Source organism: Antechinus flavipes, chromosome 6 (assembly GCF_016432865.1).
Source record: "Antechinus flavipes isolate AdamAnt ecotype Samford, QLD, Australia chromosome 6, AdamAnt_v2, whole genome shotgun sequence".
In the NCBI taxonomy this organism is placed as follows: Eukaryota; Metazoa; Chordata; class Mammalia; order Dasyuromorphia; family Dasyuridae; genus Antechinus; species Antechinus flavipes.
This window is the reverse complement of record NC_067403.1, coordinates 238,008,554-238,022,964: the sequence shown is the minus strand read 5'-3', so window position 1 is coordinate 238,022,964 and position 14,411 is coordinate 238,008,554. Positions and strand designations below refer to the sequence as shown.

At 46.3% G+C, this 14,411-nt stretch overlaps 1 protein-coding gene across 1 annotated transcript in view; it reads right to left on the bottom strand.

Moving 5' to 3' along the window:
• EXT2 (exostosin glycosyltransferase 2) overlaps positions 1-14,411 on the bottom strand; it is a 164,865-nt gene that overhangs the window by 50,087 nt on the left and 100,367 nt on the right. Inside the window, exon 9 of the mRNA XM_051966637.1 lies at positions 7,915-8,104. Coding sequence (XP_051822597.1) covers positions 7,915-8,104 — 190 coding nt within the window. The remainder of the gene's footprint in view (positions 1-7,914; positions 8,105-14,411) is intronic.

Sequence of the window (14,411 nt, the reverse complement as noted above, 5' to 3'; positions counted from 1 at the left end):
GTCTCTGTCCTTTTTTGTTTCTGCCCCCCCTTTCTCCTTCTCTCTGTCTCTGCCTCTGTCTCTTTCTTTCTCTCTTACACACACACACACACACACACACACACACACACACACACACACAAATACACACAAGACCACGCGCTTATTATATGATAACACGCATGCAGCACACACAACATACACATTCACATCCAAACTCACTCAAGAAGAGTGGGAAGGGAGTGTTATATATGTTGGCCACTTTGGCAAAATACATATATTTCTCCAAGCCAACTAGAATCTATCTTTTGACATGTTGAACATATACAGGACATTAAAGCTATAGATAATTTGTATATTTGTTTTCCAAAGATATGTACTGTTGAAATAGAGCTAATCTGTCCACACTACTCTGTATTGTTTTTAGATGCCAAAAGGCTTTGGGATTTTGATGGGGTCAATATTAGCCAGGGAAGCTGAAGGGGACGCTATGGAACTTGGGTTTGAGAAGGAGGATTGAATCTTGGCATTTATTGCAAGCAGAACTAAGGTGATTTCCTGCTCCCAGACTGACTTGCAGAGCCAGAAAAGATGTTCCTGCAGCCCCCTAGGAGCTGAAAGGAAAAGCACTGTCACCAATTTCTCCTTCCCCCAAAAGAATTCTATGGTATAGGAAGGAGAAGAGAGGCAGAGAAATCAAGTAGAGCAATAAGGCCCCGAGAAGCAGAGATGGCACAACTAGGATGGGAACCTGGCTCACCACAAAAAGCTGGTAGAGCTATTCCCACAAGGTGCTTTCCAAAAGCACTTCACCAAACCTGAGCCAAGCCTCAGTTTCCCCAGCATTTGCCTAACTAAGATATGATTTTTCATACAAACAACCAACAACTAGTGCAGAGAAGAGACTTCCTCCCAAAGAAACATTTATAGATCTTCATAGAAACCTGGCAAGGTCCCCAAGAAGTTCACTGCCTATTGACAAATGAAGAAGGGAGGCAGAGAAGCTTAGGAATTGTTTCAGACAGAGAGCCTCCAATCCTGCTGGTGAACCGAGGTTGAACCAGGTCTTCCTTTCTCTTTCTCCGTGGTATCTTGAATGGAACAGCCTCTCGTATCTTGTGCCTCATCCTGTGTGTACTGGTAGGTGGGGGGCAGACAAAATAGAAATATCACCTTCCATTCATAGAGGATCCAGGAAAATATTTCTTAAACACTTGGCTAATGTTATGAAAAACAAACAGTTGGGCAGGATGAATAAGTAACCTCACTCTCTCTCACAGGCTCAGCTTTTAGCCCAGCCTGAAGAGAAAAAAGGACTTTTTGTGTCAATCTAAAAAAGACTAAAGTGTATTGACTAGCTCTTGTCTCCATGTGGTACGCCAAAAGAGATGTGTGAGCAAACGAAATGTTTTTCCAACTTGGCAAAGGTGTTAAAAAGTATAGGAGATGACTGATGGTGACCCTACAGCCATCTGGCCCGCCATTACCACAAGCACAACCACAGGTCCCAAGAATCAACACTCACTTCCTTGCCAAATGTCGAACCACTTTAGGAGATCCTAAGTTATGCTGGGCAGCTGAAATCCTGAGTCAGGATCATGGAACACTAGAACCGCTATCAGGAGATGGCCCCATTTTCTCACCCAAGCTAATGGCCATTTGAGAATAAGAAAGCACACTGAATATGGAGTCAGGAGACCTGGGTTCAGATTCCACCTCTGGTATATCCCCTCTGTGATTTCAGACAAGCCATTTCCTCTCAGGTTTCTCGATGATAAAATGTGGTGGTTAGACTGGAGGATTTGTCCAGTTCTCTCCTCCCAGATCTAAGTCCCATGATCCCTGATCAGCTCCTCTGGATTTCCCATCCTGCCTTTTCAAAGCCAAAGCCACCTTGCCTGTCAAAGTATTCAAGTAACCACAGTTGGATATGGTCCCTGGCGGGGAGGGAGAGATGCTGCAAGGCTACCACAACCTCAAAATTAAAATCAATTAAAACAAACTTGTCTGAAATTTACAGTGAATGAGAGAACTTTACTGAGTTAATGGTTCTTGTCTCCATATTGATCTTGAGAAGGAACAAGGGAAGAGAAATCAATGATCATCCTTTTCTTCTGACAGACTTCAAAAGCCATGTGATGAAAGTGAGCCAGACATTTCTATCGCTGATCCTAACCTATTTACTTAAACTTTAAACTAGTAACTTTAACTTACGTGTTTAGTTGAGTTAGAGAAAGGAGGAGGGGAGAGGAATGGGACAGTGAGGGTAAAGAGACAGTCAGAGTCAGAGACACACAGAGAAAAACATTTCTGCCTTCACCAATACTCCAAGCAGCAGACATGTTAACCGCAATATTTATTTTAGCGAATGCAGAGAAAGTGAAAAACATTACTTTTGCCTCTAATATTTCAAAGCCTTGGATGCTTTAAAAAATTACTAATGCTTTACATTAAAAGTCACATGTATTTGCAGGCATGGGGGCCAGTCAGAGCTGACAGCTACGTTTGCCAACTGAACAAACACTCTACTGAAGATTAAACACGGTTCTTGTTCTCTCAAAAAGCCCGCATCTCCGGGGCCAACACGTCAATTAAAACCACCACAAAAAACGTGGGTCCAGTTCTCAAAGTGTCAAAATTTGGCCTTCAGCAGATAACTTCAATGTTCCCTCACCCCGGCCCAGATTCAGAAGATTTAAAGAACAGCCACATCTCTCAGAGCTCCAGGATATGTGGCCAAGCTGTTTCCTGGAGCCCTCCCGGCAGCCAGCAGTGCTCAGGGCTGGGCTACACTGTCCAGTCACATTGGGAAGATGCAGAAGGAAGAACTAGGGCAAGGTTTGCAGCCAGAGGGCCCAGCCTCTGGGGTTGGCTCAGCTGAAGCCCATGAACTGCCCCAAGGTGCCCTGGGAGACCAGAGAGGTGAAGTCACTGGTAGAGTTATGGGACTGGTCTTAAGTGACAAAGGGAGCATCCCAACATAGCTCTTATGCCTTGCCCAGGGCCATCTCTTCTCTCTCTAAACTATCCCACTCGGTGATCTCATCAGCTCCCATGGGTTCAATTATCACCTCTTTCCAGATGACTCCCAGATCTCTCTGTCCATCCCTAGTCTCCTTTCTGTGCTCCCAACCCACATCAACAACTGCCTCCTGGGCACATCAAACTGGATCTCCCCAAAACATTTCATACTCAACTTGTCCAAAATAGAACTCATCATTTTCCCTCTTTCCAGATGGCCTGTCCTTGCAAAGGGCACTACCACCCTCCCTGCTAACAGTGGCTCCAAATCTGGATGTCATCCTTAAATACCCTCCCTCCTTCCCTCCCACCTATCTAAGCCACCAACAAATCTTGTCACTCCCCCCTCACAACACGCCTGGTATCCGTCTCCTTCTCTGACCCACACAGCTACCCCCTCTGCGAAGGTCCTCACCACCTCTTAGCTGGGACTACCGCAATAGCCCAACCAGATCCTTCTGCCTCGATCTCCCCAGCGCCAAAGTGGTGATTCTGACGGGCAGACCTGCCCATGCTGAGCCCTGGCTCGGTGAGCCAGCGGCTCCCTGCTCTCGAGGTGAGATTTATACTCCTTTGTTGGGCGTCTGATGCTCTTCATTCTCTGCTCCCTCTCTGACCTTCCTACACTCTCCTCTCCTACACACACCCTAATGGCATTTCTTTGAACACTCCACTCCATCTCCTGGATCAGAGCATCCCCTCGGCTTGGAGGGGATGCCCCTCACCTTAGCTAAGCTTACTGATGCTCGTGAGCAGGTAACCTGCAGAGGGATTATCCTAAATTAGAGAAGGGCTGTGTTATGATCAGTATTGGTGGATGGAGATGACAGAATCCTTGGAGTAAATGTAAAATTTATAATATTCAGTATTCTGCTATTCCCATGTGAATCCCTGGAAAGTTGCTATGTTGATGGCCTCTCCCAAACCACTTCCCCTAGCACCCTTCTTTCCTCAGAATGCTGGGAAATGAGAGTTAATACTGTGATTGCACTTACAGACCAGAAATACAAAGGTTTGCGGGACTAATAGCATAGTCAGACCATCGCCTCTAATAGTAGCACCTCCCACAATCCTGAACCCCGAAATTCCCTTCTGATTATACTCCTAATTTTCCACTTCTCCCTCTAGTTCAGCCTTCCCAAGTTCTATTCTCTGTCCTAACTGTGACTCTAGTCCTTAATAGCCTTCCCTCTCATCCCACTCCGTCCTCCTTATTCTGGCTCCACTTTTACTCCTTCTGCAAATCAGTTCGAGTATACACATCCCCACAAACTTCCTTGTCCCCTTGTTCTTTTGCTGTTTATTCCTGAGCAATCCTTCATGCTGGGTCACCCCACTCTGCGTTTTCTGCTCTGTTCTTAGGCTGCTGAAGAACGTTGGAGGAAGACACACTGATGTACTGACCAGGGTGATCAGTCTCATGTAACTTAGTCTCAAATGAAACCGTTTTTCCCAAGGTCAACAACTCCCTGAACTCTCTTTCAGATCCTCTTCCACGAATCCTCTTGAGGCTGCTGACCCTGCTGATTACTCTGGTCCCTTACAAGCCCTCTCTTTCCTTGACCTCTAGGAGTGGCAGCTCTTCCCTGGTGGCCTCCCACCCATCTGACTCTCCCTTCTCAGTCTGACTAGATCCCAACTGTCTTCCTGTCCTCTAACCACTGTACTCCCACAAGGAGCTTCCCTGAATTCACTTAGTTTCCCACTCAATAACTCCTTCCTTTCAGGATCTCCTTTTTTCTTATCTGCTTAATTATTACTATGCAAAATCTATCCAAAGTTTATCCCCAATTCCTTTCTGAAATTACAATAACCGCCTCTCAGATTCTCCTCCTGAATGCCTCATTCCAAAGTTAATGTATCTTCATGGATACCAGCTAATTCCCCAATGAGGATATTAGATCTTCCACTTGAAGGCAGTAACGTAAGCATTCCTTGGAGCTAGAATGTTCTTTCTGCTTTCCCTTTCCTTTCATAATGCTCTTCTTTCCCTTTCCGAGATTCAGTGCAGATTCTCTCTCCATGATCCTCCCTGATCCCCTCAATAGTTACCACATTTATTAACAAAGTAATAATTATTTTATTACAGTAACTGTTATCACTACAAAAAAGTAAGTTACCCTCCTCAGTTTACTTTTTGCCGTGTAGTTGTTTGTTGTTTGGTCGTGTCTAATTCTGTGCGACTCCCTTTGGGGTTTTCTTGGCACAGATTCTGGAATGGTTGGCCATTTCTTTTTCTAACTCATTTTACAGATGAGGAAACTGAGGCATTCAGGGTGAAGTGATCTGCCCAGGGTCACACAGCTAGTGTTGGAGGCAGCATCGAAGTCATGAAGATGGGTCTTGCTGATCCCGAGCCCACTGCACCACTTTGCTTCCCCTTTTACAGGCCACTGATTTGGGGCACATGTTCCATTCCCCCAAACAGAATGGAAGCCCCTTGAGAACAGGGGCTGTTTGGCTACCTTTGAACTTCCAGCCTCTAAACAGCTCAATGAAAGATTATTAGATTATGAAACACGAAAGGCGCAGTGAGTGAGTGGTAGGGACTCAAAGAGTGTCGCTGACACCGGAATTCTCCAGGAGACTAACTCCCTCGCTGATCTGCGCTGGATCCTGCTACTTACTGGGTCGATGACTTGGATTAGGAATACTGAGCATTCTTAGCAAACCTGCAAATGACACAGAGTGGGAAGCTAACACGATGGATGACAGAGTCAGTATCCAAAATGGTCTTGACTGGTTAGATTACTAGGCTAAGTCTAGGAAGTCAGAATTTAATAGGGAAAATTGTCAAGTCCTACACGTGAGGGCAAAAAATAACCTTCACGAATGTCAGCTGGGCAGAGTATGGTCAGATGGTCATTTATGTGAAAAGAAATCTGGGGGGGGGGGCAGGGGTTGATCAACTCTGAGTTCAATCTGAGTCAGTCATATGTAGCCATGATGACTAATTGGATCCTGGAAGGCAGGAAGAGAGACAACTGCTGGGAAAGGATGTGGCCGAGCGTCTGTCTTGTGCCCTGGGCTCAGTCCCCCTTCGGGCACTGCAGGCGGCTCTGGCCGACACCTCAGGGAGGACCAGGATTCTCTCCTAGCTACAGAACTGCAGAGCTGGGCACCAGGATGGTGACGCAAGCTGCTGCCCCATGAGAACCCGGTGAAGGGAGGGGGCCTGGAGAAGAAGACTTGTAGGGGGCTATGATGAGAACTGCCCTGGAGGGAGGGCTGACCCGAAGGGGAAGGAGACGTGCATGAGAGATCGCCTCTCTTACCCCAGAGCAGGAATCCCTCCGCTGCGGTCCTGGGTCTGGGCTTTCGTTAGCGGGTGCCAGTTACAAAAAGCCAGGTTTGGCTAAGAAGCAGGAAGGACGCTGTGACGAGCAGAGGAGACGGGGGGTGAACGTGCCCTCTTTAGAGGTTGCAGGGAGACACTGGCAACCCCTTCCTGGCACGCTGTTGTGGGCTCGACTCGAGAGCCACGGAGGCCCCTCCTAATCCCCGCATTCGGGGAAGCTGTGGATGCAGCAAAAATAAGGGAGAACTGAGGAAGAGCCTGGGCATTAATGCCAAGAGAATTTCCCCGAGGGCCACAAACCAAAGAGCCACCATGAGCGGCTGAAGGGCCTGCAGCCGCCCCAGAGGCTGAAATGCCCCCTCCATCACGCCGCTGGCCATCCAGGGGCACAAGTAAAGCCAAGCAGAGCCAGGCTCCCATCAATCAGCGGCCAGCCTAGCCCAGGAATGTCCTCTAGGCCGCAGCCAGGAGCTGAGGTCCCGGCTCCCCTAAGCCCAATTAGAAGAGAATAGCTATAAAGTGCAGATCCTAGCGCCAGGCCATAAAGCAGCCTTATCAGTGACAGTGAGGCACATTACACCGACTTCAAACTCATTCCTTGCTCTAATCCATCAGAAACTTCCTGGCTTTAATAGGCTATAAATGGCAAGGGCTTTGAAGTCCCTGGGATTAGGATCTGGGATAGACAGACTGAATGAGAAACTCAATGCAGGTGGAAAGTGCTCTGTGGGGCTGAATTAAAAACAAATCCAATTAATCAGAAAGTCCTCATCCTTGGCTGCCAGGGAGGAGATTACAGGAGTGGCCGGTGCATGAAAAACAAACAAACAGAGGCAGGTCGGTGGGCAGGAGTGACAAAGTACTTCGCAGTGGCCAATGGGAGGCTGCGGCCCGGGCTCTCTTTGGGGTGCTAAGCCAAAGGCTATGAGGGGCATGCACTGCTGACCTTCCCAGTCAGAGGCAAGGGCATCTTCTTGGGGAAAGCCAGCACAATATCAGAGCCGAGATAAGGAGGGAGAAAATAATGCCTTTTAAGTTGAGTTTTTGTGTAAACAAATCATCTGGGATTGCTGAGGGAAGCTGGGGTCTGTTTTCCTCAGGTTGCAAGTCTTTGATCCCCTGATTCCTAAGTCTTCCCAGACCCAGGCCACAGCCCAGGCCGGCTGGCTCTGACCGGAGCGGCCCACCCGGGGCCAAGGGGGCAGTCTGGGAGCCGCAGACTCAGTCTCTCGTTTCTGCCTCTTAACTAAGGTCACAGTTATCACAGGTCCAGGTAAAGAATCGGGGCTTAGTCAGACAGACGGATGCTCCAGATTTAAATTCAGCTTTGTCAGTTGTGACCCATGTAACTTCCCCTCTCCGGGTCTTGGTTTCCTCATTTGTAAAACAGTAGCTTGCCACTAGGTGATCTTCGGGCTTCCTTCCGTTTAACCCTATGAAAGCACCCAAAGGGAATGGGGTATCCGGGAGTCGGAGGATGCGTTCCCCAGGCCTGCCTCCGCAGGTACACTGGGCCCAGGCCCTGCACCTCGGAGCCTAGAGAGCCGTCTCTGGCACGTATCGAGAGACAGGGACCAGCCCAGGCCCCAGCCCCACCGATTCTCCTCCTTTCTTACCTTCTGGAGGGTTTTTGTTCTGGTTGTTCCAGACCACTAAGAGCTTGGACAGGCTGGGCACCTTGGATACCTCCGTGATGACCCTGAAGAGGCTCTCCACGCGATCGTAGGTGAGGACAATGGCAGTGAAACCCTGGGACTGTGGCGGGATGAGTGGAAGGAACAACGGGTTGCTCACACTGCTCCATTTCTGTAAGATGCCAAATGAACAAAGATCAGAACGATGGGGCTGCCCCTTCCCTTCAAATGCCCAAGTATCTTCCAAAATCTGGTAGCCAAAATATAGGTTCGAAGACCCTCAAAGGGCTGCTACTTCCCTCCAACTCAATGTAACCTTGCTGAAAGTGCTCCAGAAGACAAGGACACTCGGCACGGTGGGCGTGAGACTGCCATGGACTGCAATCCTGGCATGTGCCTCAATTCTCTAAGCCATGAAATGATCCTATATTACCGACTTCGCTTTTTAAGGAAAGCAATTTGCCAGCAATAAATCAGTACAAAAGCTGGGGTTCTGTTATTATTGTTTGGATAGAAGGATCTGGCATAGCCTGGAGGCTGGGAGTTTAAGGTGAATGGTGCCAGGATGCCCAGGGGACCACTGCTCATGCCGCGCTCTCCCTGATGTGGTGTATGGGCACTGCTGCCCTGGCACTGCCATCCCTAAAAAGATCTAGCCGAGAATCTAACTCCCTGACAGTTTGCTGCTTTATGTCACGCATTCTGAGCCCCAAGGTGTCCTCCAGCCACCCCCAGCCCACTGCCATTGTACAGGACAACAGCTGCTTCCCAGATGGAAGAGTTTAGGACAAGAAATACACCAACCCCATGAATTACACATGACATGAGAATTCATGGGGACAGAATGGGATGACTGGAGCTGCAATCTAAGGAAGAGGATAGAGCCAAAAAAGCCCACACTGCCCCAGACCTGAATTTCACAACAGAAAGAGACACTTGGAAAGGTCACCCTCAAAATGCTGACTTCCTCCCCACGGCCTGTCTCGGCTGTACACGCCCTTAGGAAGGCGGCTGATTCCAGCTATGTTTTATTAGCATCTAACTACATGTCTTAAAATCCTCTGGAGTTTCCATCCCCAAAGTCTGCTCATTCTTCATACTGCACAAATTTATACGGAGGCTTCAGGGCAGAAACGGCACAAGATTCAGCATAATTAATCACCATGGGTCACAGAAACCCCCCAGGCTGGAAAGTGTTAAAGGTGGAGGAACAGAAAAGTTACAGAGACTTAGAGAGAAGCTGCGTGTAGGGAGGATGCCATCACAATTGAAAAGGAGAAGGCCTCTGGAGTTCCAAGACCCAGATGGGATCATGTCATTCTATCTGAAAATATTCAAGAGCCACCTACTGCTGCTTCTAGGACAACTAGGAACACCTCCGGTTTTCAATTGGAGGCCTCGACAATCTGGCTCTGTCTTATCTTCCCAGCCTTATTTCAAGTTATTCCCCTTTGCATCCTTGGTGGCTCAGCCAAAATGGAGCACCACTGCGCCTTGAACTTAGCATGGCAAGTGTGTCCACTGTCTGCCCCATCATTCCACATGCAAAGAAAGCACTCTTTTCTCCTCTCTGTCTTTTGGAATCCTTTATGTCTCTCAAAGTTCAGTTCAAGGAGCCCCTCTCCTTCTGGGAAGGCTTCCCTGCTTTTTTCCCCACCGCCAGCCCCCTCATTAATGCGTTCTCTCTCCTCATAAGACTTTGCATCTAGTTGAATATGTGGCTGTACTCCCAGTAGAAGAGGAGCTTCTTGATATCAAGGATCTTGCCATTTTTTGATTAGGTCTCTCTAGCACTAGGCCTTAAATAAAGCAGATATGTGTTGAATTGAATTTAACTGAGTAAAGAAATTGAGGTTTGACTTACAATTTACTCCTCTCAGTTTTTCTCCAAGGGAGAGCTACTAAAGATCCTTTATCCTTTATAATTAAATATAGTCACCAAGCAAAGTCTATCTCCAAATGTGGTGGGGAAATGGAATTAAATGCACCAAATATTTAATCCTGACAGAAAATGGGCACATAAATAAAAAAGGTAAATAGTGCTATTGACAGAGGAGCAGAATATATCAGAACTCTAACAAAACTCATTTTGTTTTTCAGATGGAGGGTAGAGGTAGGAAGCCAACAGACTCAAATGCTACAGATCCTTCAAAAGAAGGGGCAATTTCCCTAAAGGACATAAAGACTTCAGGGCAGAGTTCCATGGGAATTCAAAGTGAAGTGCCCTTGTAGTGTATAAGAGCTCTGCTTTCAGGACCCAGGGAAGAGAAAAAAAAAAGCCAGACTGGCTGCCAAGACACATAATGCAAGGCTTGGGTCTCGGTCTCGCTTGGGGAAGTGGAAGGAAGGAGGGCACATGGGGAATCCTCTGGGTGGGGAAGGGACAGGAGCCTCTCGAGATGTTCAGCTCTTCCACAGAGGCAATTCACCACGCATGAGGATAGAGAAATAGGGAAGCAGTTTAAGCAGCCCATTGGGGAGACACAGATACTTGATTGGTTGAGAAAATGGAAATTCTGCCACGTTTCCTCATGAACAAAATAAATTCAAATCAAAACAGAAGGATGAGAAGCAGAATTAGACAAGCCAATAAATAGCCTTCCTGAGCTCTGAGTCATGGTACAAGATGCCTTTTCCCAGGAAAGATACCACCTGAGCCATGTTTTCTTCCGGCTCCTTCATCTCCTCTCACTTGGATGCCTCTGCTAGCACCTCCCCCTTCCCCATCTCACACAAAGAAGTGAGCCCTCTCTTTACCAAGGGTAACTCCTCTCCATACCCAAGGGATCCCTTTCCATCCTGTCTCTTCCAAAAGGTGCCCCCTTGGGCATCCTCACTCTGGCTTAGCACAACATATGGCACACAGGAGGGGCTTAATAAATGGTCATTGACTGACTGCTTGAATTAATCTAAATGGCTTGGATAAAAGGCGAAATAATAGACTTGCGTTGAAAGGGGGTTGAAAGAGGCAATCTGATCCAACCTTCACTTAGTAGATAAAAAAGGGGAAGGAAGTTACTTGCCTATATCATACAAGAGGTAAACAGAGCTGGGATTTGAAACAAAGCACTCTGACTCTGGGCCCAGGCTCCTTCCTCTGGATCTCTCTTCATTTCAGAATTAGACAGGGCCTCAGAGGCCATCTAGCCCAGCCTGGATCTGAAGAGAAACCCCCCAAAGACCACAAGCAGCAGGGTAGAGAATGGAGTGGGCTGTTAGTAGAAGCTGAATGATCATCTGCGGGGTGGGGGAGGCATATCCCAAGATCTCAGTCAGAAGCCAGTTAATCTCTCTCCGCCCCATCCCCCTTCTGACACCAGCCCCTTGACACAGTCAGCAAGCCAATAGTCCCTACACTTCTGTCTGTCAAAGGAGACCGCTGTCATTTCTCCCCTCCCTGCTTGTGGGCTCTCCCCTTCTACTCTTCAGATCTTGGCTAAGTTAAAACCAACCACATGGTTTAATCTGTGATACTTTTGGGGGCATTTTTAATGTAAATTCCAAGTAAAATAAGATACTCAAGGACTGAATTCCTGGGTGGCACAATAGCAAAAATGCCAGATTTGGAGTCAGGAAAATCTAGATTCAAATCCTACCTCAAATACTTGGTAGCTGTGTGATTGAGCAGGTCACTTACCTTCTCTGTGCTTCGCTCTCCTGACATGTAAAGTGGGAGTAACAGCACTGCCTTCCTAGGACTGTTGTAAAACCCAATGAGGTCATATAGAGAAAGCATGACTTCAAGCAGTCATTCTCAGATGGTGTTCCAGGAGTCTGAACCCCAAAAGTCTAAGAACTGCTACCTTAAGGTATCACATAAATGTATGCCATTCTCCCTGCATGGAATATACTAGCCTCCCAGGTCCTCCATCTCCATGAGTCCATCTCAGGTGTACACAAAGACCATGACACCTTAGACCTCCCCATCACCTACACTCCACTTCCATGACATATAATTCTGAAAATTCTCTACCCCCAAATAATCAGTTAATCAATACTTTTTAAGCAATTACTATATGTCATAAACTGTGCGAGGTACTAGAATTACAAATATGGAGAATAAAATAATCTTTGCTCTTTCTATGTCTCTATTTATCTATCTGTCATCTCTACTCATTTTCTATTTCTGTGTATCTATCATCTCTACAATCCTTACTCAACCTACATCTGTATCTCTCTATCAATAATCCCTCATTCTCATTCTCTGTGTTTCTCTCTCTCTCTCTCTCTCTCTCTCTCTCTCTCTCTCTCTCTCTCTCATCTATTCATTTTCCTTTCTTTCTAATCCTAACTATAGAATTCATCAATTCAAAGTTATCCTGTCTTCTTCTCTTTGAGTTCCTTGCTCACTGGCCCTAATGCTACTCATTCCTTGACAAAATTAGCCAACTCCATCCCATTTCTATTCTCATGCTGGGAAGAGAATTGGAAGAAATCAGGCAACCTTTCTCCTTGGAAATACTAACAACTTTGTAATCCAAATTCACATGGGCCCTCCCTGATGACCTAAATGATTGTCTAACTCCCAACAGTAGATGTTCCAAACCACCTCTTCTTTTTTAAAGTCTCCCACTCCACCCTTTCCCCTTCCTCCCAGTAAATGGTCTTGCCTCATCCTTTGCTGAGGAAAAAAAAAATCCTTTCTTGAGCTCCCTGAGCATTCCTTTTCTAGCTCTCCAAATCCCACGGCATATCCCTCAATTCTTTCTTCTTTTGTCTTTGTCTCTGACAAAGATGACCCTTCTGTCTAACCCCTCACTTAAACTTCTCATTTCATTTTTTCTCACCTCCTTCAAGACTGAAAACAATCACTTCCCATCTCTGCTTTTCAGATCTAGCTTATTCTCTGATACCTGAAAAAACAAGCAGATCTCTCCCATTCAAGTAGACAAATGGCACTGAATCCTGGCTCTACCTCTATTTACCACCATGAGCTAGGTCTTAGTGTTCTCAACAGCAACCTCAATGGCATTGGATCTAGGCTTGACAGCCAGTTCTGCCTCCAGTCTCAACCCTGGGTTTAATCCAGGGAGCAGTTAGAGTGGCCGGTTCCCTTTAATACCCTGTCCCCACATTGACCGAAGCTCCTCTCTCTCATGCTGTATACTATGTGACAGAGGAAATCAGACTCACCAGCTGAGAGCTACAAGCAACTGGAGTCTGTCTCCTCTCACCTTCTCATTTTGAAGATAAGAAAACTAATACCAACCAAGCAATCAATATTTATTAAGCACCTACTATGTGTCAGCATGATGCTAAGTACTGGATGGAAATGAAACTAAATGAGTCACTCAAGGTCAAAGAAATGTCCAAGTCCTCTATGTTCTTCCCCCTGAATCATGTGGCCTCCTAAAATATCCCCCCCCAATAGCAAGCCCAGGGCTCTATAGCAAGCAGACACTTAATAGAATATCTGTTCATTGATGAGACCTATTCATGTATGGATTAGGTTGAACTATATGCTAAGTTCTTTTCCATCCTGGGACTCTGTCCATCTATTGGGCTATTCATATCTGAGAAGAATCAGGAGGGACCAGGGAAAAGTTCTGAGGACTCAAATTATCCAGGCATGAATGTCTTAGCCCATATCTTCCCTCTCTGTTCAAGAAAAGAGTTAAGAAATGAATTATTGGGAAAGCTAGAAAGAAGAAAAGTGCTCTGGAGTACCTATTCTAAGATGAAGAACCAGAACCCTCTTCCCGCTTTAGACCTGCTAACAATAATTTCTTTCCCTCACATTCCTATCCTTCCTTCTTTCATCTCTGCTTCTTCTTACATTTTCTCTTATGTCTGGAATGAATCTCTTCATCTTGTCTTTAGTTCCTCTCTTTCTGAGATGAAGTCTTCTTTGACCACTCCACAGTTTAAAATGATCTATCCCTCCTCAAATTTCTTCTTGTACTTTTCTTTCTCACTCTCTTTGCCTGGACCTCCCCTTTGCACTTGTCATACTCTCTCCTATCACCAATATGTTTGTGTGTGTATATACATTTTTTTTTCCTGTTCAACTAGAAGAGTCCTGAACACAGTTCCACATTGAATCTTTCTCTTTCTAGCACCTGACAAAACTCATCCACAGTAGGCACCTGATGAATGTTTGCTGAATTGTATTCAAGTTTGTTCACTTATTCATGTCTAGTTTTTCTATAAGTAGGCATCTCTTGCGTTGCTACAGAATATGCACTCTTTTTTCTCGTCATTTGGTTGAATAGTAGGACCTCCATCTGGGGTTTTCTTCACAAAGATACCGGAGCACTTTACCATTTCTTTCTCTACTCATTTTACAGATGAGAAAACAGAGGCAAATATGGTTAAGTGTCTTGCCCAGGGTCACACAGTCTGAGGCTGGATTTGAATTCAGGTCCTTCTCACTCCAGGCTGGGATTCTATCCACTGTATCACCTAGTTGCCCAATATATATTCCTCTTGCCTTCTAATATATTGATGGTCATCATTTTGGCAACTTGGAAAAGGAAATG